This window comes from Podarcis muralis, chromosome 1, assembly GCF_964188315.1.
Source record: "Podarcis muralis chromosome 1, rPodMur119.hap1.1, whole genome shotgun sequence".
NCBI lineage: Eukaryota > Metazoa > Chordata > Lepidosauria > Squamata > Lacertidae > Podarcis > Podarcis muralis.
Window position 1 is genome coordinate 105,354,189 of NC_135655.1, and position 27,233 is coordinate 105,381,421.

General features: G+C 41.5%; 1 protein-coding gene across 1 annotated transcript; it reads left to right on the forward strand.

Annotated features, from left to right (window-relative positions):
- The first annotated feature begins 5,251 nt into the window (after window positions 1–5,251).
- DAPL1 (death associated protein like 1) lies at window positions 5,252–23,648 on the forward strand. Its single transcript, XM_028746484.2, has 4 exons — window positions 5,252–5,414; window positions 9,443–9,530; window positions 18,225–18,285; window positions 22,359–23,648. The coding sequence occupies exons 1-4, from the start codon at window positions 5,354–5,356 to the stop codon at window positions 22,470–22,472; spliced, it is 324 nt and encodes a 107-aa protein (XP_028602317.2). The 5' UTR covers window positions 5,252–5,353; the 3' UTR covers window positions 22,473–23,648.
- Window positions 23,649–27,233: the final 3,585 nt, after the last annotated feature.

Here is a 27,233-nt window from a genome sequence, read left to right on the forward strand (position 1 = left end):
AATCATACCAGTGGACCATAGAGATTTGGGTAAAAGAAAAAAGTAGGCCATAGTAGACTGAAGTTAATCCACCCCAAAAATATGTGTATTTACAGAAGAGCTGGCATCATCATCTGGTATCCGTGGGCAGCTGCCAGGGCCATAGCACACAGGCAGAACCTACTGATGCCCGCCCCAACCCCACTTTTAAATTTGTTCCTCTGGGCCTAGTGGCTATTTTACTTCCCCCAATCCCCTCCCCCAATGTAGTTCCAGGGCATTGTGGAAAAGGCAAATGACAGACAAGGCCCAAGGTACCTGGACCTTGCTCCTCACCATTACTGACAGGTAAGGCTAGCAAAGCTTATCAACAAAGGAGGGGGACCAGGAACTGGCCCTGTTTTGGAGAGAGAAGGAAAGACAAGCAGCATATACACTTCAATGAGGCTCTTAGCTCCAATAAATTGTTTTCCCCTGACAGCCACAGAGTCTCTTGAGTTGGTCCCTTGGTCATGAGGATGGTTACTTCTCTCAAAAAGTATATAAAGCAGAAGGAGGAAGGGGAGGAGAAGAGTGACACACTCCTTTATCTCTACTATATGTGCTTTTCAGAGCTCTGGTTTTACTAGAGGCAACTTTTTGCCCAGATTCCTTGGAAAAGTGAAGTGTGTGAGAGAGAAAAAGACACAGAGATAGAGAGCCCTCTTTCTGTTTCTCAGGGGTTATAATTGCAGTCTCCAAGGAAGAATAAAGACCCAGTGAATTAGCATGGACAGGATTAACTTTAAAATAATACAAACAAAAGTTTTCAATCAATAGATTTTGCTAAAATATTAACCTTCCAATACTACATAAAACTTACATGGTAATAAGTCTTACAGATTTACACTTACATGGAAATAGATCTCCTTGATTTCAATTGAATTTATTTTTTCCAAATTACCGGTATTATTATTATTATTTATTCAATTTATATACCGCCCTTCATTACAAGATCTCAGGGCAGTTTACCTCAAGATAAAATACAAGGTAAAAACAGAAGTAAATAGATAAAAGCAAAGCAACAAGGCTATAACCCACTAGTTATTTAAATAATGTCTCAACTATGTACAGTGGAAGGGGAAGGAAGAGAACCTATAAATTGCACATGTGTACACTACAAACACACACACAAGCCTTCTTTGCCTTTTCTTGCATTCCTATGGTGCTTAATGCCTGCCGCTGTATAACTTTTCAGAATTAGGATAGACTACCGCACTCACTGGACAGGTACTGACACGACAAAAACGCATTGAGATTCCTCTTGCTAGGTTAAATTATTAAGGCTCTTCCTCAAACAAGAATTACTGGATAATCCTAAAACAATCTCTCAACTAGCCATTTGCTTGCAAAATTGGCAGAAAGCCAGGGCGTCAGTAACCATAAAATGCTGTCCTTTAATTAAGATAACAATTACAGGGGGAGGGAATTGTTTCAGCATGAACATTATTTGTTCCCTGGCTATAAAAGGATTGTAGTAACTTTAAGCTATTATTTATTATCCTAAATCCCATTTTCACATACCTTAACGCACCAATTCCACATTACCCCCAATGTGTTTGGTGAGCCAAGCACCCGCAGGCTGTGTCGATGTGAGTTATCTTTGTCTGTGGGGTGGGGTGCAAAGCAGGTTGTATCCTGCTTTGCCATCTTGCATTAGACTTATATTTATAAAGGCACATGAAGGATCTTAGGTTCCTTAATCAAACCAGTGGGAGAGAGAAAATTTTCTTTTTATAAGTAGGAATATACAATTAAAGCTGCAACTCTGTACACACTAACCTCAGAGTAAACCCCATTGAACTGAATGGGGCTTACTTCTGAGTAGACATATATAGGATTGCACCTTAAAGCTGAATTCCCATACAAGATATACCTGGGATTAAGTCCCACTGAACCCAGTAGAACTTGCTTTTTACTTAAAATTTGTACGAATGTGCTTTACAAGGCCTTACACTTTTAAAAAATTAAGAATGCTGAATCTCATAGCAGACCTAGTTGTGCTTATTATAAAATATCTGCCACTCAAACACACTCAGCAATTGTTACGGTACTTTCTCGATGGCAGTTATGCAGGGGGTGTGCATTGTATTTCTGAAGCATTCCCAAAAGTCCCCAAAGGAGAGAGCAGTCATTCACCGGGGGAAACCCCCAATTAATTAGTAACAGCAGCTGGAGCATATGAGTGGCACATAGTTCTTCCATTTTTTTAGGACAGCTTGCATTTGGATCCATGTGAGACTCCATATCGTTGCTTTGCTTGGAAAAGTTCTGAGGGATCTGGGAGAGAGAGAGTATGCATAACTTGACTCTCTTCTCCAAATAAGTCCCATGAAATACAAATTACAAAAGAATTGCATAGAGGCTCTGGGGGGAGAAATGAGAAAAAAGAGAAAAATACCAGAGAAAGAAAAACAAATGAAAGGAAATTGCTTGAATATAAACGAGGACCCAAGAACGAAGTAGGATATGAGACAACAGACAAACTATTTCAACCAATTTCCATATAATTCTAAACCAAACCATATTTCAAAAAGTTGTTGAGCAAGAACGATAATGCTGACATGGACACTGCTTGCAGCTGCAGTATTCAGTATGTATCCAGACATATGGCAACCCTAACAGAGAGCCAGTGTGGAGTACTGATTTGAGTGTTGGACTAGGACCTGGGAGATGAGAGTTCACATCACCACTCAGCTATTGAAGCTCATTAGATGACCTTGGGCTAGTCACCGTCACATACAGACATAAGTTTATTTGTATGCTGCCTTTCCATAGTTCAAACCATGCTCAAGGTGGCTCACAACATGATTACAACATAACAAACATAAATAAAATGCACAACCAAACTGAGCAATTTCCACATTAATCATAGTGAGATCCAAAATAAAGATAACAAAAAATTAACAGCAATAACAGCAACATCTCTCTCACACCAGCAAAACTCCCCAGCCCTACAGTCTGTTCAGCAGCCTCAGCTTTTGTAGCCAGAGTCAGTCAGGGTCCCACTGTCCCTGACCAGGTGGGAAAGGCCTGCAAGGCAGGGGGCAAATATTCCAGGACTCTCGACCTAACCTACCTCACAGGGTTGTTGTGGGGATTAGAACCATACACGAAACCTTGAGCTCCTTGGAGAAAAGGAGGGCGAGCCTGTCTGGATCTCAGCCTCTTGAAACAAATAAGCACTTCCCCCTATTCCAAATACTGTATTGTGGTTCTCAATGCAGTAAGAAAACTGTGTAACAGGTATGACTGTTTTCCAAGCAGTTCTCTTGACAATGGCATCTTGCCTACAAAATCTGTTCTAAAATATAGAAGAACTTTATCAATTGCACAACTGAATGCACAGCCTCAAGTCCTTGGGAGTCATTTCAAGAGAACTCCATTCTGAAGTTTTGTGTGTGTGGATCACAATACTAAAACATTGGCTCACTTTTTAAAGATATTTGCATGAAGAGTTAATTCTTGTTATTTCCCCATTATTGCTACTTCATCCAGAGCATCCAGGTGATTATTAGGTGACTTTTCCCCCTTTCATTTCTATGCTGCTTTATATTTTTAAGAAAAAAACAACCTCAAAGCGATTTACAGCCTTTATTAAAACATCAAGTAAAACATTTGAGAATAAAACATTACTCAAGAAAGTATACATTTAAAGCAACATAATAAACAGGAAACTGGAATATTATCGTAAAGATTTCAAAACAAAAGGTCAGCTACAGAATGCACATTTACTGCAGCAAAGTTAGCAACAATAAAAACTTCAGGGATGGGGGAGCAAAATAAACTGGTAACAGCAAATACAGCAAAATTTCTAGTGGCTGCCATTAAAATAAGGGCCACAGTGATGCTACCGAATTTTCATTTATACAATTTCCTATTTATTTTGGCTATTTTGTCTGCTTAGCAAAAACATTTTAAGATCACACTTATAGCAATGTACACAATCAGAGTAACACACCTCCAGGACCTTCGCCCTTCAGCCGCTGGAGAGTTGGCAGTAAAGAGAAACTCTTTGCCCACATGGTTCAAAGTAAAATGTTTTATTGCCTTGAGTCACAAGACAATTATTCACACTACATACATGAATGTAGAGATGCTCATGCATCATAAGCTATACACTAATAACGAACCTGGTCTTAGGAGGTTGTAATCAAAATCATGGACGTAGCCAGGTTTTATGTTGGGGGGGCACAGAACTGAGTTATTTGTGGTGCAATTGGTTAGTTAGTTATTTCTATTTGTTTACTTGATTTAGGGCAGGGGTTGGCAAGGTTTACCTTGCCTGGGCCGGTTCACTCCAGCAGAGAGCCCTCTGTGGGCTGGATCGCACGCACGATTTCTGGCATCTGTGCAGACGCTATTTCTGGCGCCACGGAAGCGAGTCCTCACGCTGCACTGCGCTGGTTTGGCGAAGTGTGTGGGGACTCACCGAGCGGGTGGCTCGGTTCAGAGGCAGCTCATGGGCCGGTTAAACGACCCTCGTGGGCTGCTTGTGACCCATGGGCCTTAGGTTGCCGACCCAATTTAGGGGGTGCAGCTGCACCCCCCTGGCTAGGCCCATGATCAAAATGGTAAGAGAGACTCAAACTGAAGACTTTTCTTCCCCGATGTTTATTTTTGGGGGGGAATAAATTCACACAAGACTGCTGTTTTATGGTTATCTTTTGTAGGTTATCTTGAAAATCTAAATTAATAAAATTATTTTTTGTGTTGTTTTTTTTAACCAACTGCTGGATGCTGGTGGCTATTTATCTGTATACACACATACACATTTCTCTGAGAAAGTGTGGGAATGAGTCATGCCAGAAGCCTGTGGCCTTGAACTGGCCCACCACAGCTGGCATTCCAACTCTGAACAGAAATCAGGAGGGAGGGAAGCACAACTTGGAGAGACAAACCCAAGTACAAATAATACAATTAACACCAATACTTCAATTACACTGACACTTAAGCTGCCTTGATACGTTTGTGCTTCTCTATTTTTTCCTTTGTGAGGGGAGATGCATGACGCACACGCGCCTTTATGTCTCTCAGAGCTTGCGCGCTACCAACTGGCTGTGGATTTAGAGCCCTTCGAGGCCAAACTCAGAGCAACCCCAGCGCCTTTTTCTCTTGGTTTTTTTTTCTTCCAGCCGCTAGGCTAGAAGCTGGCAAAAGTTTTTCTAGCTCTCCCTCCCCTTCCCCGCCCCTTTCCACCGCTGGCAGCAACGCCCCTCCTCTTCGCACTGCCTCCTCCCCATAAAGGAGGAGCCGTCGACCGAGTGAGCAGGACGCAGTTCGTAGTCCGTAGCATCGCCCGCTTGCTTCGCAGTGCGTGTTTTGCTTAGCCATCATGACCAAGCCTGAAATGCCCGCGCCGGCCTCCCCGTTGAAAGTGGGGCGCTCCCCTGCAGGTAAGCAGGCAGGGCGGGAAGCTTAGCTGCGAGCTGGCGGGGACCTGTCTGTGGCTGGAGAGCCGTATAGCAACCACGCTTACTCGGGAGGGGGCTAGTGAATGCATTCGGGTTTGCAGGGCTAAGACTAGTGCGCTTCAGCACAAAATCCCGCCCTCTTTGGAGATGTTTGTTCCCTCAACAACAACCGTAGTTTTCTTGAACCAATAGCTAGTCATGAGGCAGGGTATTACTGGCTCCTAATCTTTTGTGTGTCGCCTAACTGGAATTTATTTCCCCCCCCCCCAAAAAAAAATGAATGTCGGAGAAGAAAAGATGAGAGCCTCGAGGTTGTAAACAGTGGCGCAATAATGCTCCTTCTCTCCGCCCACCTTGGTGGGCGTGTGCTTCTCTCGCTGCCCTGGAAGTGTAGCTGTTATGTCAGCCTGTGGTAAAAGCTTTCTTCCCCGCCTCCCCAGATGCGTACGAGGGCCGAACTGCGCACGAGGCTAAGTGGGTCGTTAGAAACTACGGCAGGTCCCCTCCCCCTCTGGGCTGAGTGGGAGGCGGCGCGCAATGCGCCTAGGCGGAGGCGAGTTTCATGGAAAGCTCGGCCTCTGCGAAAAAAAGAGGCGGCTCTCCCACTGAGTGTCATTTAAAGAGCGCTTAAACTAGCAAGCCTTAACAGGACCGTGCACGCGTGGTGTTCTCTCAGTAAAGGCAGTTCTGCATTTCTAGGGCTGCTCCCATTTGGAAGATCGGTTGTAACAGAGTTTGTTTACCCCTCAAAAGAGTTGCTTCAAACTTCAGACGTCTTCTCTAACACGTAGAAACCTTCAGGCTTCCGAGTTATTGGCCTGTTGTTTGTAGTTAACAAACTTGTACTGTAGTTATTCCCAGGGCTTTTCAAGGGGAACTTACCGGAACTCAGTTCCGGCACCCCTCAAGTGGGTTCTGGCAGCTCTCAGGTGGGTGCCATTGGTATTCAGGGTGAATTCTGGCACCTCTTTTTCCAGAAAAAGAGCACTGGTTATTCCTGGTTAGTGTAGTGGACACAGCAGTGACTCCTGAAATTTGTTGCTTCCCTGTAACAGTGATTAGTTACAGTGGTACCTCGGGTTACATACGCTTCAGGTTAAGAACTTTGCTTCAGGATAAGAACAGAAATCGGGGTCCGGTGGCGCGGCAGCAGCAGGAGGCCCCATTAGCTAAAGTGGTGCTTCAGGTTAAGAACAGTTTCAGGTTAAGAACGGACCTCCAGAACGAATTAAGTACTTAACCTGAGGTACCACTGTAATGGTATTGCGACTTGTTGATGAGGTGTTTGAAAATCAAGGTGGTTAACAAAAACGTCCTAGATAAAAATATGAAAGCGAGGCTGCCCAGTCATCACTTTGCCCTGTGTGTAAAAACCAGTGTTTCCTCTAGCTAAGAATCAAAGCACTAAGCAGTTCAAAAGTCTTAAGTGTTTTTACTTTTCTTGGTTCCCACCAATTAGAGGTGAGCCAGGTTGCTCCCTGGAGCAAGACAGTTTGAGCATATTACACCAATCTTGGTTTGACTGCACTGGCTACCAATTAGTTTCCAGGCCCAATTCAGAGTGCTGGTTTTGACCTATAAAGCCTTAAATGGCTCAGGTCTTCAATACCTGAAAGACCACCTCTTTCCACATGAATCTACCAGGACCCTGAGATCATCTTCTGAGGCCCTCCTTCGTGTGGCACCTCCTCAAGAGTCTGGAGGGTGGCAACACAAGAACGGGCCTTCTCTGCAGTGGCTCCCCGTCTGTGGAATGCTCTCCCCAGGGAAGTTCGCCTGGTGCCTTCATTATACACCTTTAGGCGACAGGCAAAAATGTTCCTTTTTAACCCAACCTTTGGTTGATTTGATTGACATCCTATGCGCTTTTAGAATGTGGGGGTTTGTGGGGGGGGGTTAGTGGGTTGTTATTTATTTTGATTATGTGGTTTGTGGTTTTATATTTAGATTTTATTCTGTGAACCACCCTGAGACCTCGGGGTATAGGGCAGTATATCAGTTCAATAAATAATAAATTAATAATAATAATAGGGCTGTGATTGAAAACGAGCGTGAGATTGTGGTGGTGAAGAAGACTGGATTAGGTGCAAGGCAATCTCAAAAAGAGACAATTGCACATACAGTACTTTTGTAACCGAAGAAAATCTTTAATATAAAATATTTTAATAAAATAAAACCCCCGCTCAAAGAATGAAGATTGAGCCACTACTGTAGATAAATTTCATCCTGACCTATCTTGCAGGGTTGTTATGACAATGAAAATAAGCATTAGTTTCCTAGCTGCACCAGGAATCGATCAAAGCTTGTAAAAATTGCAGCGTTTTTTTCTAATCAATCCAAGTCTTCCATATCTGAATGTCTAATCAAAACTGCATTTCACCTCTTTTAACCACTCTTGTGCCTGAAGCTCATATCCAGGACTATTTTGTTTCTTTGTTTATTGTTAATTCAGTTTATTTCCCACTCTTTCTTCTGAAGCAGCCCAGGTACTATTTACGGTGCTTAATAAATTTATACCCTGCCTCTCCACAGAAATGTTTGAGGTGACTCACACAAATAAAATATGTAAACATATTACATAAATTTAAAACTAAAACTGAAAAGTGCAGATAAGACACCTTAAAAAAAAAAAGGGCAAATGAAAAGGACTTTATTTGGTTCCCAAAAAACACAAGTCGAGGCAGCAGAGGCACAAGGTTACAAATATGCCTTCATGTGGGGGCATTTAACCAAAGTTAAATTTAAGTCTCTGCTTAATCTGGCAGTTTTTAGATGTAATGCCTTGTATGACATGGGAAAAGAGTAATTTATTTCAACAATTATATCTGAAATATCTTTAAGTTCTTTTAAAGATGAGTTTGTTTGACGTTGCTCAACATTGAAATTATTGTTGCCAGGTCATCTTCAGCTTTAATTACTGCTAATTGGTTTTATAATTGACAGGCACGTTAACAGAGCATAATTATTACTTGGGAGAATGCAGACAGTCAAATGCATCATACCAGCACAAGAAGTACCTCTTTATTCTGAACTATTGGTGATAGATAAATGCAAACATTATTTGTCGTGGGGTATACTCAGATCATGGCTACTTGGAGGCCAAATCTAGACTACAAAAGGTTTTGTTAGAACCCCAAAGACTCCAGGTTACTACTACTATTTATATGATTTATCTAACGTATGGTTGCAAAGAAACTTTGAGTCTGAAGGCAAAAACACTAAAATATAAATCTTTTCTCTCCATATTTTGCAATGTTAGCCAAACCCTTTCAAATATAGATTTAACTTTTCCATGCTTGATGGCAAGGACTGTTAAGTTTTCTAAATAAGTGCAACATGCCCATTCTTAAGATGTATGGGAGCCGCAATACAAATGTGTGGGACAGCAGTTGTATTATGGGTCTTCCCCACCTACCTTCCTCCCTACTGGTGGGAAGGCAGTGACTATGGTATTGACCCATACTGCTGCTGTGTGGGATACAAACAAAAGGAAGCACCTTTCTGTTTGTGCATGGGTGTAAAAGTGGCTTAATATCATAGCTGTGAATGGCATGTAAACATCACAGCTTGCACCAATCTGGCAGCAGTACATACAAATTCATGAATATTCTCTTCATCAAATCAAAGTGATCATTGTTAACAGTGTAGCTTAAGACCCACTGTACACCTGGGCAATAGTTCAATGATAAGAAGAGCACATGGTTTGTACATGTTGGTTAGATGGTTCACTCCGTCACATAGGCTGATTGGGCTGGGAAAGATCTTGGACAGCTGCTGTCAGTCAGTGATGGACTATACCAAGATAGATGGACCAATGGTCTAACCTGGTACAAGGCTACTTCCTGTGTCCCTGAGGAATGCAAGTGCTCGGAGTAAGTGCCTTGTGAATTAAAATCTGCCCGCCATTCTAAATATGTATTTGGCAACGTATGTCTTGCATAATGTGAAACAGACCAATTGCTTGGGGGTTATCTGCCAGTCACACATGTTATCACTGCTTTCCTCTACAGTCAAAGCTGGAGGTATGAGAGTTGCCAAGAAGCTGGAGAATGCACCTGTTGAAAAAAGTGCCAAAATCCCAACGAGAGAGAAGACTAGGTATGTGTGCGGTAGTTACTTGTCACGGTGTTAATTAGAATGACTAGGTAGTGAATAAGTTCAGGTTTGTGGGAAAGAGGAGGTCCATTTATTTATCTATTTTTTAAAATGAATGAATATACAGCTATATCGTAAAAATATCAGAGATATATCAACTTGAATTATAAATAGTATTACTGGCAATACTGTTGCAGCAAGCAATGAAGGTAAAGCAAAGAAAACCTGATAAAAAATTAAAATAAAATATATTCAGTGCTGAAAAATCATGCACAGGAAGTTTTACACACACACACACACACACACACCAAATTTAACAGTGTAAATCATGTTCAACTTTTATTCTTGGGAGGCCTTTGTGGCTCCCCAGCCGTTAGAGGCTTACATCAGAGTAGGGCAATCCTAACTCTGGCCAGGCAGCAGTGAAGCATGGCAGAATTGTGTATCTGTATCTGAAGCCCTGCTCTTCATGGTGACTGGGGCAGAAGGGGATAGCAAGAACCCTGCTCTGTGTTACAATAGTTTGGAGCTGCAATAGCAATGAGGTCTGATACTATTAAGTGATGACAATGGGAGCAGCTTAGAATCTAATGGATCTCAGGCCAGCTCAGACCCTCCATGCTCCCCAAACATCCCATTTGGGGGCATGTTCTAGGCTCATACCAGTGGGAATCCAGCTGGTAAACTTGTGCACACATGCCATTTTGACGGACAGGAAGCTCTGTTCCAGAGGAGTGACACTGGCATCATTCCACAGACAGAGGTTGTCGGAGCTGTTTTAGACTGAGCGGAGGGAAACTTTGGCCACATCCAATCTCCTCTCCCTTCTGCACAGTAAATAAGGAGTTTGGATTGCAGCCTTAGCATCAGGATGAGGCCTGTTGCCTAAAATTCCAGAACCAATACGAAATAGTCTCTTGGTTTGTTCTGCATTTTCCTCTTTCAAATAATAGCACAATAAATAACTAGCCCTTCGGACTTTTGTGACAAAGGTGGGATAGCTTAGTGAAGGCTTATGTGATACATGAGGCAAAATTCATAGTTTTGTTTTCATCTAAAATGAGGTGCATAGAAAGTTGGAAGTAGGTGCTTGTAAAATTCTTTGGCAGCCTTGAGAAGTTGCCAGTAATGCAATTGTGTGGAAAATCGTCTTTTTACTTTCGTCTGGGGCAAAAGTTTATTATTTATAGTAAAACCACACATGCACAAAAAAGCCCCATTGTGGTCTTGCTTTCACCTTGCAAACACTATTCCTGGAACTGAGCTGATAACGTTCACTTCCTCTGCACATAAAGCCTATAAAACAACCTGCTGCCATTAGGAAGTGGCTATTAAATGGGGGGGGGGGACTATTTTAAGATGTGCTTGCTGAAATCTGTCAGGGGCTCAATTGTAGCTTAATCTTCCGGCTTCACAACACAAAAGGAGCCTGTTTACACCATTTGTTATCCTGGGACAACAACCCCAGCCATTCCACTGGACTGTTGGAAAGAGAGAGAGAGAGAGATGGTTCTGCAGAGCCTCTCCCATTAACTTTGCAGAAAGACCAGCAACTTCAGGCTTCTTCCTCCTCTTGCAACCTTTGATTTTCAGCTTGTCCGTAGAATAATTCCCTAACTATGAGACAGTGCCTGTGTTTTCTTTTTTTCCTTCCTCACTCTCAGTTACTTTTCCTTTTGTGTCATGTCTTTTAAATTGAAGGCCTAAGGGCAGAACTGTCTCATCACTGGCATTTGTATCTTGCTGTGGGGTGAAAAGCAGGATAAAAATGCTTTAAATAAATAGCATCCCAGAAATCATTCAGCCCTAATACAATCACATGTATGAGAGATCAGCTGCACCTTGTACTTGTCTGTTCCATCTCTACATAAGTAAGAACCGGTTAATATTACATATAAATTATGTAGAATACTTGGAAGTAAGAACAATGCACGTGTGATTTTTGGTTCTTACACACTTGCAGTAGAAGTCTAGATTTGGTTGCGTCCTGCCTGTGGTGAAAAACTGTATTTGTATCTTGACTTACTCATCTCAGAGCTTGATCAGTCCTCTGATTTAGACCTTGATTGTATCCAAAGGAGCGCTGAATATGTTACCTATCTTTTCCCCATGCCCTTCTGGCACTATTTGATCCAAAGTCAATACACTGTGATCTATGCAAGATTAGCAATGACTTGATTGAGGGTCAAATTTAGCAACAGGTTAGCTCTTGTGTGCTTGGTTTTTGTTTGCAATGTAGTAGCTGTTGCGGGGTGGGGGTCTGGATTGAGACCAGGAAGAAGGGATTTAAATTATTTCCCTTACCATCAGTCTCATTCTGAATTGTGGACACTGCAGCTGCTATTTACTAAACAGGATACAAGCCCACAAGGACCAGGCACGTGCCTAATGCAACATCTAAGTTGTCGCTAAATTAATATAAGCAGAGCAAAGTGCTCTGCGGGTTAGGAATGGATGGGGGAGAATTTAACAAACAGCATGAAGGGTTCTGGGAAGATTATTTTTTTTTTAAAATATTTTTTATTGCTTTGTTTTCCAGGGTCGAGATACATTGTCAATAACTCAACAAAAGCCGTTTTTTACAGAAAAGAGAGAAAAGAAAACAAATAGAAACAAAGACAAAGCTCCTTCTTCCAAGTCTTTTTTCATTATCCACTGGACTTCCCCACCTCCTCCATCTCTGTATTTTTATAATAAAGGTTATATAGCAAATTGTTACCTTGTTTCGTATATTGTTCTACTTTCATCTAGTAATTGATTTTAAAAAAAATTTAAACTTTTCTCAATCATAACTCAATCATAATCTTGTCCGAATTTCAATAATGAAGCATGTTTTCCTCAAAACTTAGCAAATTCTCAACATTCAAATAATTTATAATGTTTTTGTAAATAGTCCTTAAATTTTCTCCAATCCTCTTCCACTGCGTCTTCTCCTCTGTCTCGAATTCTGCCGGTCATCTCAGCCAGTTCCATATAGTCCATCAGTTGCGTATGCCACTCTTCCAGTGTGGGTAATTCCTGTGCCTTCCAGTGTTTAGCTAGAAGAATTCTTGCTGCTGTAGTTGCATATAAAAAGAAAGTCCTATCCTTCTTTAACACTCTCTGGCCCACAATGCCCAGTAGGAAGGCCTCTGGTTTCTTCTGAAAGGTATATCTGAATACCTTTTTCAGCTCGTTGTAAATCATTTCCCAAAAGGCCTTCACCCTCGGGCATGTCCACCAGAGGTGAAAGAACGTTCCCTCAGCCTCTTTGCATTTCCAACATTTATTATCAGACAAATGGTATATCTTTGCCAATTTGACTGGGGTCATGTACCACCTGTATATCATTTTCATGATGTTTTCTTTTAAGGCACTACATGCCGTAAATTTCATACTGGTGGTCCATAACCTTTCCCAGTCTTCAAACATAATGTTGTACCCAATGTCTTGTGCCCATTTTATCATGGCTGATTTAACTAACTCATCTTGAGTATTCCATTTAAGCAACAAATTGTACATTCTTGAAAGCACTTTCATCTTAGGTTCAAGTAGTTCTGACTCTAATTTTGATTTTTCCACCTGGAAGCCAATTTTTTTGTCTTTTTTAAAAGTTTCTAGAATTTGGGCGTAATGAAACCAGTCTCGCACCTTCCCTTTAAGTTTTTCAAAACTCTGCAACCTCCAAGTATCATCCACTTTTTCAATTATTTCACAGTATTTTGCCCAGCCACCCCCCATATTAAGAATCTTAATGGCCTTAGCCTCCATCGGTGACAACCACCTCGGAGTCTTGTTTTCGAGTAAGTCCTTGTATTTAGTCCAGACAATAAACAGAGATTTCCTGACAATATGGTTTTTAAATAGCTTATGAGACTTTACCTTGTCATACCACAGATATGCATGCCACCCGAAAGCATTGTTAAACCCTTCCAGATCTAGGACATCGGTGTTTTCTAGCAAAAACCAATCTTTCATCCAGCAGAAGGATGCAGCTTCATAGTATAACCTTAAGTCCGGCAGGGCAAATCCCCCTCTTTCCTTTGCATCTGTTAATATTTTAAATTTTATTCGGGGCTTTTTGCCCTGCCAGACAAACTTCGCTATGTCCCTCTGCCACTTTCCAAAACACTCCACCCTGTCCACGATCTGCAAGGCCTGAAATAAGAACAACATTCTTGGCAATACATTCATCTTAACAGCTGCAATTCTTCCCAACAAGGAAAGTTTCAATCTTGACCAGATTTCTAGGTCCTTTTTAATTTCAGACCAACATTTTTCATAATTATCTTTAAACAAATTCAAATTTTTCCCGGTCAGGTTAACCCCCAGGTATTTCACTTTTTTAACCACGTTTAATTCGGTTTCCTTCTGAAACCCATCTATTTCTAAGGGTGTCAAATTTTTTGCCAAAACCTTGGTTTTTTGTTTGTTTAACTTAAACCCCGCCACCCGACCAAACTCAGAAATTAATTCCAAAGCTCTTTTAGTACTAGGCACTGGCTCCTGTAATGTCAATACCACATCATCCGCAAAGGCCTTCAGTTTATATTGTTTTCTACCGACCTGTATTCCTTCTACCTGCTGGTCCCTTCTGATCAGGTTCAGCAAAACCTCCAGGACCGAGATAAATAGCAAGGGTGATAAGGGGCATCCCTGTCGTGTTCCTTTTTCAATTTTAAACTCTTCTGACACCACATTGTTTACTATCAATTTAGCTTTTTGTTCTGAATAGATCGCTTCAATACCATTTTGAAATGCCCTTCCCACTCCCATCCCTTCTAAATTTCTCTTCATAAATTTCCAAGATATATTATCAAAGGCCTTCTCCGCATCTATAAATATCAAAGCTGCTTTCGTATTCAAATTTGTCTGTAGTAGTTCCAAGACATCCAAAATGTTCCTGGTATTGTCAGACAAATGTCTACCAGGGAGAAAGCCTGCTTGGTCTTTATGAATTACTTCATTTAAGACTTTTTTCAGCCTGTTTGCCAAAATATCAGCAAAAATCTTGTAATCCACGTTTAGGAGTGAGATGGGGCGATAATTCTTCAATTGGGTCTTTTCAGATTCTGATTTTGGTATCAACGTGATGAATGCCTCTTTCCACGATTCTGGTGCTCCCTTCCTTTCCATTATTTGGTTGCATACCTCCAACAATGGTTGAATCAGATGATCCTTCAGTGTCTTGTAATATTTGGAGGTAAGTCCATCTGGGCCCGGAGATTTGCCTAATTGCATGTTCTGAATGGCACTTCCAATTTCTTGTTCTGTTATTTTGTAATTCAGGGTTATTTGTTTATCTTGGGTCAATTTTTGCAGGCCATAGCTTTTTACAAATTTATTTATCTCCTGCTCTTCTTGATGGCCTTGTGTGAACAATTTTTTAAAATATCTCTGGAAGCACTTTCTAATTTCCTCAGGTTTCTGGATACATTCACCTTCAACCTCTAGATTGGTAACAAAGTTCAATTTCTGTCTCTTTTTCAGCTGCCATGACAGTAACTTCCCACATTTGTTTGCCGATTCAAATGATCTTTGTTTCATCTGTTTAATCTTCCATTCTACTTCTTGATTCATCAATTTCGCAAATTGTGTTTGATGGAATTTTATTTCTCTTAAGATTTCTTTTGATTTTGGATTCAATCTCAACCTTTTCTCTCCATCCTTTATCTTCTCCAAGATCTTGTCTTTTTTACCATTCCAGAGTTTTTTCCTAATAGTGTTCTGTTGTATCAGGAACCCTCTCATAACAGCTTTACTTGCGTCCCAGATTGTTTTTTTCTCCACCGAGGTATTCAAATTAATTTCAAAATAGTCCTTCATCGTTTTTTGGGCCTTCTTCACAATCTCCTGATCTCTGAACAAGGAGTCATTCATTCTCCATCTAAAGGATCCAGTTGGTATGAGTCTCAAGTCCATTTTTAAGGCATTATGGTCGGAGCAAGTTTTGGGACAAATCTCTATTTTTTTAGTTTTAGGTGCCAGTCCTCTAGATACCCAAATTTGGTCGATTCGTGTCCAAGATAAGTGGGCCTCAGAAAAGAATGTTCCCTCTTTGCCTAGAGGGTTTTTTGTTCTCCAAATGTCAATCAAGTCCATATTGTCTGTAAGTTCGAAGAAAGTCTTTGGTAGTCTGCCTTCTTTAGTCAGATTTTGGTTTTGTGACTTATCCATATGTGTGGAGACAACTCCATTCATATCTCCCATCAAAATGATGTTGTTATAGTCAATATAGTCCAGCGTTATCTCATGCAGCTTCTTGTAGAATTCCGATTTCCCATCATTAGGTGCGTAGATTCCTACTATCAGGAATTTTTCTCCTTGTAATTGTATTTCAATCGCCAAAATTCTGCCTTGTTCGTCTTTAAATACAAATTTTGGCACTAGGTTCTCTTTTGCATATATCACTACTCCTCTTTTCTTTACTTTATCTGATGAAATAAATTCTTGGCCTAGTCTCTTGTTAATCAATACTCTTCTATGGAGCCTAGTTACATGGGTTTCCTGTAAGCATATAACATCTAGTTGTTCTTTCTTTAATATATGGAAGATCCTCTTCCTTTTTTCAGGGGAATTTGCACCATGAATGTTCCAACTGAGAAGCTGCAGAGACATCCTGGATCTGTTGTCAGTCAGTGGGTTTGTCTCCCTTGTTATCTATGTCTAGAGGTGGATCTTTTGCGTCAGGCGTGGGGTGTGACCAGTCACTTGCTGTTCCTTTTCGGAGGTCTTCCCCGTAGTCACTTAGGAACTTATCTTGCTCCTCTGTTGATCTGATTCTAACTTTCTTCCCTTTCAAGTTAAAAGATAATCCTTGCGGGAACTCCCACCTGTAGCGGATTGAGTTGTTTCTCAGCAGTCTTGCTAGGTCTTTATATGTAGTTCTTAAGTCCAACAGCTGTTTTGGTATATCTCTGAAGATTTCTGCGGTCTTTCCTTGTACCACCAATGGATTTTTAAAGTGTAGGCCAAGTATGTTATCCTTTTCTTGCTTGTATCTCAAAATGATCAAGCAATCTCTTGGTTTATCCTTCCTGGCCACACTTCCCAATCTAAAGGCGGTAACAATTGTAAAGTCCTTCTCCTTCGCCAGACCCCAGAATTTGGATATTTCTGCGGTCAAGAAGTCAGCCAGATCTTCCTTTTCTTGTTCTGGGATATTTCTAATCCTAAGATTGCTCTCCCGGTTTTTCAATTCTGCCATCGACAGATAGGCCTGTTGTTCAGTGATCTGTCTACTCAGTGGTCTTACTTCCCCTCTTAATTCCTCTATCCCTTTTTTATTTTGGTCAGCTTTTGCATTCACTTCCTCAACCAGTCTTCGATTTTCTGTCGCCGTCTTCCCGATATCTCCTATCGCCTGTGTGTTCTGGGCTACTTGGTCTGTCAATTTATTAATTGTAGCTGTCACTTGGTCAAATTTAATCGCTTGATCATCGGCCTTCTTGTTTAATGCAGCCAGTTGCTCCAATATTTCTTTAGAAACAGGGTCAAGCCCTCCTGCAGCCATGTCCTCCAAAGCTGGCTGTTTAGATTTTTCTTCCTGCAAACCTATCACAGTTGGGACAGATGATCTACGTGTCTGAACCGGCAAAGTTGCTTGCATTAATTCAAGCTGTTTTGCTCTCTTGCCAGCCCTTGTTTTTCCAGCACCACTCATTCCACAGCTGTCAAGGCTTCAAGGTCAAATTATAAATCCCATGGGAAAGGCAATCCAAAAGGAAAGTAAACATCCAACCATAAAAGTTTCAAAACATCCCGCAGATCTCAGAGGTTGATATTTCCACAATCCAGCAGGGGGAGCTCCCTAAAAGTTCAGGGAAGATGGGATTTTCCACCAGTAAGCTCCCAAATGAAGTAATGTCCAAAATAAAGGGGAGACCCTTTAAATTCACATTGAACAGCAGAGAATAAAAATTTTTGTCAGAATAAGTGCAACAGTTCCTTTCTTATAACTTTCAGAATAGCCCAATAAAACTTTGTATCTCTGTATACTGTCAACGCAGTCTGACAGTCTGATGTTACTTTGTAATCCAGCAGCCCGAGAGAGCAGGGTCTCGCAACTTTGTAATCCACTAACAATGGGAGGAAATAGCACAGTCTCTATCCACTTATAGCACAGTTATAGCTTATCTTTAACTTTAAAGCTTCAAGTCCGAATTTGCAGGGTAAATTCCAACTTCTTTTAACCTCCTGTCAGCGCTTCAATTTTAAAGGGACTTTGCTCAGTACTTTAAACAGAGACGGAAGGCTGACTTCCTTTTTAGCGTCTCCCGTTTTCAGTCAAATTGCAAAGATTTTGTTGTTCCTCTTAAATAGAGTCCCAAATTTCTTACTCACGAGTATGTAGTTTCAAGTTGATCAATCGTAGAAGAAAGGTCAGCGCTCATCAGCAGCAGCCGCGCGGCTTCACTTCCGCGGAAAGAGCGATGGATTCACAGCACCGCTACCCCCTCCACGTTCCGGAGCCCCTTACGGGGTCCCTTCTGCGCTTCTGGGGTCGCTTCTGGTACCCGCCGAATCCCACGGCCACGGGCTCACTCTACCCGTGGTTTTTCTTACTGGGTCGTCGCTGTGCCGCAGCGCACGACCCTTTTCCGCGGAGCCCCCCTTCAGTAGCTGAAGAGGACCGCCATTGCTGTTTCGCGCCGCCTCCGGAAGTCGGGTTCTGGGAAGATTAAAGCCCTGGTTAACTTTCTTTTCCTTATTCCACAGCTCTCTCAATGTCATAAAAATGCAAAGCATGAGTATTCTGCTTTCAGATGCACTGGATAAAGTAAGTACACGCAAAGTTGCCTTCAAGATTTCTCATTATTAATTATACCTCAATGATTATTTTTTAAAAAGAAACCTTCAAAAAAAGGTAGCAGTCTTCATCTGTTGTCGCAAAATCAACCATGAGCCTTGAGACCCTTTAAAGCATGACAGATTTTTTGTGGACTTGAGCCCACTTCACCAGATGCATGAAGTGTTGTCCTTAATTGGCAGATATATAAAATACATGGGTATAGAGGAAGCAGTGGGACCAAATGGCCATGAAAGGGAAGGTATACTCTCTTACAATTCTTTGTAAAGCTTAAACATATACATGGTAGGTACAGTGATTATTTGCAAATACGCACTAGCCAGGAATTTGTACTTGTGAATTACTGCTACTGTGAATGGACACTGTACTTGTGCGCTTGTAACCAAACCATGGTATTGCTAAGCCAAACCATGGGTGAATGTGAACAGGCAAGTATGTGGCAAAAATTTCAGCAACGTTTTTCTTTCCTCAGTCTTGCTGCTGAACTTCCCAGAGCTAAGCCATGGTTTGACTTAGCATTGTATCCAGCCTTGGGTTCAGGGTTTGTCCAGGGAAGACAAACTAAGAGTCTGGGTTTGAACACAGCACTATTCCAGGCTATGCATAGGCTTTGGGGAGTGTGTTAGCAGCAGGGCTAAAGGAGGAGCAGAGTGGCCATGACTATTTTTGTGAGTACCTGTATGCTTCTTCACACTTAGATATGGTTTGATGTATCATCATGTGCAAACTGGGCCAATTGTATTTCGGGCCTAATTGTTCACCATTTCTTTGAGTTTATGCACTTGCACGCACACTTCCAGCTGAGGATAACTCTTCATGTATCTGATGAAGTCTACTCTAGCCCCATTAAAGCTTATGCCACAGTAAATACGTTGGGTTTTAAAACATCACAAAGCTGCTTTTTAGATCCTGAATGGGTGCTAAGTGGGGGGAGGGGGAGAATCAAGGATTGCCCCTTCTACCCATGGCTTCCTTTGTCTGAAACACAGCAAAATGTGGTCTCATCAGATGGAAAGAACTTGCTGAGAAGACAGGACTGGTAATAATTATGGCACCACTCAAACTGCGCTCTGCACTTGGATCCACTGCATGGTGTTTGCTTGCTAAATATGAACAAACTGAACTAATCTTTTTCGTGTGTGTGTCCATTTGAAGCCTTAGTACATTGCGTTTCCGTGTGCTGCTGTGGAAGCGGCTTAGTCATGATGGCCACATGACCTGGAAGCTGTACGCTGGCTCCCTCGGCCAGTAAAGCGAGATGAGCGCCACAACCCCAGAGTCGGTCACGACTGGACCTAATGATCAGAGGTCCCTTTAAATATTTTAGATATCAGTGACTTCCCTCCTTCTCTTTCCGTGGTTCATTTTACATATTATAAATCCCTGTATATTTTACAAAAACTATACAATTCAGTATTCCATTATTGCATCCATCAAAACTTGTTTACACTCTTGAATTTATCTTTATGCTGCCAGCGTTTTCAGCTGCACACAATTATCTCCCATATATCTTCAATAAACATTTTCCAATCTTCTTTAAATATATGTTCTTGTTCTCTTATTCTATATGTTAAGTCTGCGAGTTGAGCTTATTTTGTCAACTTAAGCTGTCATCCTTCTTCAGTTGGGATCTCGCTCGTTTTCCATTTTGGGACTAACAAAACACGGGCTGCAGTAGTAGCATACATAAATTGAAGGGTTAATTTGGGTTTGGGGTTTTGTTTGTTTGTTGTGCTTCAAACAGCAAATACATTTTTCATCTAGCTAAGTTCCTTGTGTCTTTTTGACAATTTCTTTTTGACATTTTTTTACAAATGAGAAAGTTCAGAACAGCTTGAAGGTTGGCATTTTGGCAATAAGTCTTTTTGCTATGGGGTTGGTCAATGGCACATGCTCTAGTGATCAGTGTACCACATAAATCTATCATTTGCATATGTTTCAGGAAGGATGTGCTGGTTTTAAAGCATCCTTTCAGAAGAAGGAAGAGTTTGTAGTGCATCTCTCTGTCTGCTGTGTAGTCTTTTCTTTCTTTCTTTCCCTTCCTTCCTTATAGGTGACTTTTAAAATCGTTGTTTTCCCACCTGCAGTTTGAAGTGGCACAGCTTGCTCTACTGCCTTACTCCGCTCACCAGACTTGAAATGACTAGAACATTTCTAGACAACAGTCTTGCAGTTCAACAAATGCTGCACAGTTGCTACATATTATTTGCACAGGATCTAGTCACCTTCACTTAGAAATCACTTCTGGTCATATCACACTTTTCTAAGTGCTTAGAGAGCAATAGCTTTACTCAGGGCTCCCCCCCCCCCCAGCCGGAACTTGCTGGAACTCAGTTCCGGCACCGCGCAAGTATAATTGCCATTATAAGAGAACAAGGGAGGCATTCATGGTAAGTTCCGGCACCTCTTTTTCTAGAAAAATAGCACTGCCTTTCCTGGGAAAATGTGATTATTTCCCATAAGAAGTTGAATTACTTGATCTTGGAGGGCTATCTGAAATGAGTTGTCGGATATCTTCTTCCTTGCTATTATTATTGTTTGTTTGTTTACCCTAACACTTGTGCTTAGCTAGAAAATAAAGGGCTTTTAAGGAAGCTGAACCTTGACTGGTCGCAAGTCCAAAACAAGGTGGGGGGCACCTTTGCCAGTGTTATTATGGTGGGCTTTGCTAGGCACACACAACAAACAAGTGTCTCTCCTTAGGAGTGTGATAGCAGGAGCTAACGCCACTTGTTTTTGGTTTCGGAGTTGAATGCCACTTAGCTGACAGTGTAGCCAGAGCATAGTAAAAGAATTAGAAAACATTAAGGGTGCTTTTAGATGTGGTGAACATTGTGTTAGTTTTCCTGATTATAATGCTAGTGGCTCTGTCCCAATTTCTAATGTTCCCTTCACACTGCAGTACTTATTGCAGGGGCACCATCTCATGGGGGCCAAGCTATTATTGCCCCCCCAATAATTTTTTGGGGGGGCAGGTCCCTCCAGTGTTCCAAGAGATCAGGGAGTGGAGGAGGCTGAGTGCAGAGCCGAGCATAGCACAGCTTCTGCGGCTGGCTCCTCCTCCTGCCATGGAAAGAGGCCCCAGCTCCATTGCATTGTTGTGCATGTGATGTCATACACAAGGGTTGTGATGCTGCAGGCCCCCCCCATCTGTAGCGCAATTTGGCGCCTCTGACTTATTGTCTTATACAAATGCGGCTTCTTGACTGATATAATGGTGCATCACACTGAATTTCATTCACAGCAGAGGGCATGGTGTGACCCAACAATGAATGTCATTGGACATCATGATACTCCCCCACACTTTCTGCACATGCGTGCTTCTGTTCCCCCATGAAAATGGCAGGGAAGAACTGCATACTTTTATACCGCCCCAAATTTCGTCACTTCAAACAGATTTTTTTCTGGAATCAGATTAATAGATTGTATAGTTTTCAGGAATCGGGTGGGGAAACAGAATAAACTGCCGTGTGAATGCATCTTTAGGCTAGCAGCCATCTCCAAGGCTTCCTTTCCTATTGTTGACCTTGCCCCTAGGTCTAGGATGGGAGGTAGTGTTTATGTCTTTGAATCAGGCACTGAAAGGGGAAAACCAGGAGAGAGGGGGGAGGGTAGGCAAAGACCATCACATGTCTGTTCCCCTCATCATCTGCTGCTTCCATACCATATGTTATTTAAAGGAACTAAATGTTCTTCATGTGTGGGAAGTTTCTTTGTTTGTTTAGTGTGTGTTTTTTGTTCGGTATCAAAATTCTGTTTTTCAATCTGTTAGCTTCATAATTCTTCCCACCATCGCCACCCGTGTTTTCTCTTAATGGGTCTTTATTTCTTTTATCATTTTGATGTTTAAATTGCAAGGTTTCTGCTGAAATGGTTGTGTTTTATTAATGTTGTAAGACGTAAAAAAAAAAAAAAAAAAAGCAGGGGTGTTTGTGCAGAACTAATAAGCCACTTCTGCCCAGTTGAATTTTAATGCTGATGGTTTGTAGTCAGGTATTCTTTCGTTCATATTCTTAACTTTTCCCTTTTCTTCAATCTTACAGCTCAGGCATAAATTTCCAGCAAGAGCCTCACAACATCAAAAGCCGCGGCCCACTCTGGAGAAGATTATACTGCCCAAAAGACTGTGCATTATTCAACAGCCTCGCAAATGTTAAAGATGTAGAGTAAAATATTCATATATTTGACAGACTTGCTCTTAACATAACAGCACTTAGCTAAAGAAGCAGTAAATGGACCAAATGGCTCCAGCAATATCTACTTTGTATTTCTCTTGCAATAAAAACTGTGTATGTTCAGTTTTTCATCCCACCCATGTCTTGAAATTTTGTTTGACTTTTCTTTGCTTTTTTGCATAGCTTCTGATTGGCCACAATACCCTTGTTTTAACATTCCCAAACCATCTTATCACAGCAGTTACTGCTTTGAACAGACAAGCAGTTTTTCTCTAGCCATAACATTGACAAAGGCAGTCATGTTATTGCCTCTTCATCCTTTCACTCCTGGGAATGTGGACACATTGGAAAAAAGTAGGATTGCTAAGTCTTCCTAACTTCTGTAAGTCAATTGACTAGAATTTCTGATGAAGCAGATCTTTGCTGGTACAATACATTAATGAGCACCCAGATAAAGTGGGTCATTTTTACCCATAAAAAATGATGCTAGGGTTCAGTCCTGTTTTGGAAAACCACCCTACCTGTCTTGGAAAGCACATCTTAATACCAGATTTGTGAGGACAACCTGTGGTTGGATAGCAGTGAAGAAGCACTGGCTTATTAATAGAGGGTTGAGTCAATTTTGTATTTCTTTTTTCTTCTGGTGTGTGTTTAAACTTTTATTGAGTTGAAGATGTAATGCTACATTTTTATTTGGGGGGTGGGCTTTGCTATTGCATTAGTCAATTAGAATGCAGTTTGCTGTCAGTGATGGATAAATACTTATCCATCTGGGATGACGCTATGTTTTTTGTTTTCTAGTATTTCAGCAGTGTTAGAAAATAGAAGAGAGACCATTAAGAATTCTGTTCTGTTCAACGTTAAGTGCTTGCAAGGTAACTCTTGTTTCCTATACTGTTAAAGCCAATGACTTGTTTTTTACAGACTTTAGGAGCTGAATTTATTCCCAGTAACAGCTACATAGTGCCTTGTATGGGAGCTGTCTTGTGAGGAACAATTAATTGACATAACCATTGCAGAACCTCCAAGCTATAGAAACATCTACAGCATGAAGAGTTTGGTGTGAATCTTGGGGTTCTATGTGACACATCCATCACTGTCGCTTGTCTGTAAATTTAATACTCACATGCAATAAAGAACATTTACTTATCTACTTAACTCCTTAGTTTCTAGGCTTGGTTTGTTGTGCTGCTTTGAGTGCTACATGCTACTTAATTTACTAGCGGCCTGCAGCCAACCTGATCTGTGCAAGTTGATAAAAGCGCTCTTCTGTCTTCAACAAAGCTGAAACAGAGGTGACAAAACAAATAGATACGTTTAGGCTTAAGAAAAAGCTGGTTTTCCTTTGTTGGTGTTTAAACTGTTGCATAAGCATGTCTGGACCATTATGTTTTCCTGATCCTGACACAACTGGTGATTCTTAAACAAGGGAAGTATATTATAGGAAAGCAGGAGCCCTATACAAATTACTACAAGGGGCCTGGTTTGTCATGTATTGTGTCCTACCATGTACATGACAATGGTAAATTTGGTTTAAAACTTAAATTACCAAAGCTGAATGGCATCCTTCAAGAGTTATTCATAAAATTACTGATCTTCAAACAACTAAGTGTGACTTGCCCCTAAAATTAGCCTGCAGCCTGCATACCATAGGCTTGGAAAGTGCCAACATAATAGTATTTTTTAAAAAGGGGGAATAAAGTATCCTGAAATTTACAGTGCAGTTAGCTTAAAAAGCTATTTTTAAATACAGAATTAGCAACCATATGAAATAACAAGCCTTGCTGGGGATGTAATGATTTCTACAAGGATTTCTCCCCAATCTTCTGGAGTTCTAGGGGAACGTCAGCAGGTGTGACTTTAAATACTTAGGCTTCTGAAAAGCTTTCGGCAAAAGTCCCTCACAAAAGAATTAAACTTAACAGTTGCTGGATAAGAAGACTGATCCTGGTACGGATTGCTGTCTGGTGAAATAAGCAGAAAACAAGCAGTTACAGTAGAAGTAAGTAAGAAGTCTGTTCCTCCAAGCAGATTGCAAAGAATTCTAGAAGGTTCTCTCCAAACTGGATGACTGGGCAACAAAATGACATTTGCTGTAATGAGTCAGTGGGAAGAATTGGGGTGGGGAATCTAACTTCATAAATATGCCAATGGTGTCTGAACTGACAGTTACTAACAGACAAAGATATATTGGTGTTGTTGGGGATGGGTAGTACAAGGAAGACGGAAGCATGAATTAGCTGTGAAAACTCCAGACTGAGGGTCTTTACTTGCTGATTATCAGGGCCAATAGAGAGGAGGCCATTAGTCTCATGGGCACCTTCCCTTGTCTCAAAAGAATCTGGTAGGAGGCCAGGGAGCTCAGAAAACATGCCCTTTGGCAGGCCAGGGAATTTAAGAATTGTGCAAGTCAAAAAGGGGATGGAACATGGGTGCAGTGGGCTGGAGACAGATGCTGACAAGACCTCAGTCCACCTCTAGCTTCTGTAGAAGCAAGGTGCTTAACTTCTTTGCCCCATGGGCTTCTCTGCGAGAGCATAGTAGGACACAGGAATATATTGGAAAAAGGGCTGTAAGTGGTGTTACATGATAGTTATCGCTCCAGCTGCAGAATTCTCCCAGCAACTGCAGTTTTCAAAGTGTTCAAAGGCAGCCCCATGCATTGCAGTACAGTGGTGCCCCGCAAGACGAATGCCTCGCAAGACGAAAAACTCGCTAGACGAAAGGGTTTTCCGTTTTTTGAGTCGTTCCGCAAGACGAATTTCCCTATGGGCTTGCTTCGCAAGACGAAACGTCTTGCGAGTTTCTTTCCTTTTTCTTAAAGCCGCTAAGCTGTTAATAGCCGCTAATAGCCGTGCTTCGCAAGACGAAAAAACCGCAAGACGAAGAGACTCGCGGAACGGATTAATTTCGTCTTGCGAGGCACCACTGTAATCTAAAAGGTAAAGGTACCCCTGCCCGTACGGGCCAGTCTTGACAGACTCTAGGGTTGTGCGCTCATCTCACTCTAGAGGCCGGGAGCCAGCGCTGTCCGCATACACTTCCGGGTCACGTGGCCAGCGTGAGAAGCTGCATCTGGCAAGCCAGCGCAGCACACGGAACGCAACGCCGTTTACCTTCCCGCTGGTAAGCTGTCCCTATTTATCTACTTGCACCCGGGGGTGCTTTCGAACTGCTAGGTTGGCAGGCGCTGGGACCGAACGACGGGAGCGCACCCCGCCGCAGGGATTCGAACCGCCGACCATGCGATTGGCAAGTCCTAGGCGCTGAGGTTTTACCCACAGCGCCACCCGCGTCCCATCCAGATTAATCAGACTATTGAAGCCAAGTTAGAGGTAGTAAAATGTAAAATTAGTAAAATGTAAAGTGTAGTTGAAGCCACTTGCTCCTCCAGAGCTCCTTCAGGTTTGTAGGAACCCCATCCAAAAGATGAAATGCCCTGTGCAGAACTGGTTGAACATCTAATACTAAACATGCTATACAAAAGCTGTTGTTATTTTCAATTATTACTTGCCCTTCACCCTAAGGGTGCAGTGTGGGTTACAGCAATTGCAACATTTGGACTAACCACATTGATAGTCCTAACTGTCTTAGTTGGTAATTAGTCAATCAGTAGAATATCACCCATCTTTAAAGTTTAAGAAAAGCCCTTATACGCTTGTGAAACAGATCATATTTCACATTCTGAAATGTGGCTTCTCTATGGCTTGTTGCCAGTTTAATTAAAAACCGTCTAATTAGTAAGTACTGAAGGAAGAGAGGCTGCACTCCACTGAATAACTGAACAGTATCTGCATATGAAAGGACAGTGGTATTTACTCACCATATCTAAATATCTAGCCAAACGCTTTTCCCACAGCACTTCATAATTGCCACATAGATGTCATACGTTCAGCATGTAAATATGTGATGATAATGAGTGACATCTGGACTCAAGATCTTTTGGAATGCATCCCAAGTCTTTGAAAGCGAATATATCAAAACATACTTCAGTTTAGTTTATCTTTTCTTTTTTCTTCTTTTTTAGCATGGCACCATTAAATTCAAGGGTATCCCAGTTCATTCATTTAAAGCTCTTTTCAGTTTTAAAACATCTGACCTTTACCAATCCTTTCTTTCTAACCAGCCAATAAACAAAGCACCATTATTTGAGGGACAGACTGATCAGATTAGTTATCTTTGCAGTGGTGCGTTTTTTGGTTCTTCAGAATTATTAAGTACAGTATAGGCTATTGTGGTGGCTATTTTCTTTTATTGCCACCAGAGGGTAGTATATATCTACAATACATACACAGTCTCAGACAGCTAAAATTGCCTGCTGGAGATGCTCCCTCCTTTATGCATTCTTTATAATTTGTTGTCAACCCACAAATGAAACAGCTGTTGCTGCACTCCCAGGTTAGTGTTATAGCAGCAAATGGGAATTGGCAGTGTGTAGGGCAGGCCCTTCCCCACCCCCACCACTTCCCTGCCTTTGCAGAACTGCATCAGCTTAAATGCAAGCACCCTAATTTAACTTACTTGACTTCACAGTTTGTACAGGTACGGTGAAGCACACAAAATAATTCCTACAATGTCTGCAATAGTTTAAAATGTGATGCTTATCTTAATTAGGCTGCATACTGAAATGAAAATAAAAATGGGTTAAGTATAGCCATTTACAGTGGAATCGAAACAAAGCTTAATTAAATATGATCAGCCGTCATTGTGATCTGATATATTATTTGTTTGCTTGTTTTGTTT

Bases quoted from the DNA above. Each gene is read 5' to 3' on its own strand.
- DAPL1 (XM_028746484.2), top strand. From the start codon at position 5,354: ATGACCAAGCCTGAAATGCCCGCGCCGGCCTCCCCGTTGAAAGTGGGG. The intron at 5,415-9,442 runs GTAAGCAGGCAG...TTTCCTCTACAG, and splicing joins AGTGGGGCGCTCCCCTGCAG to TCAAAGCTGGAGGTATGAGA. The intron at 9,531-18,224 runs GTATGTGTGCGG...CTTATTCCACAG, and splicing joins CCAACGAGAGAGAAGACTAG to CTCTCTCAATGTCATAAAAA.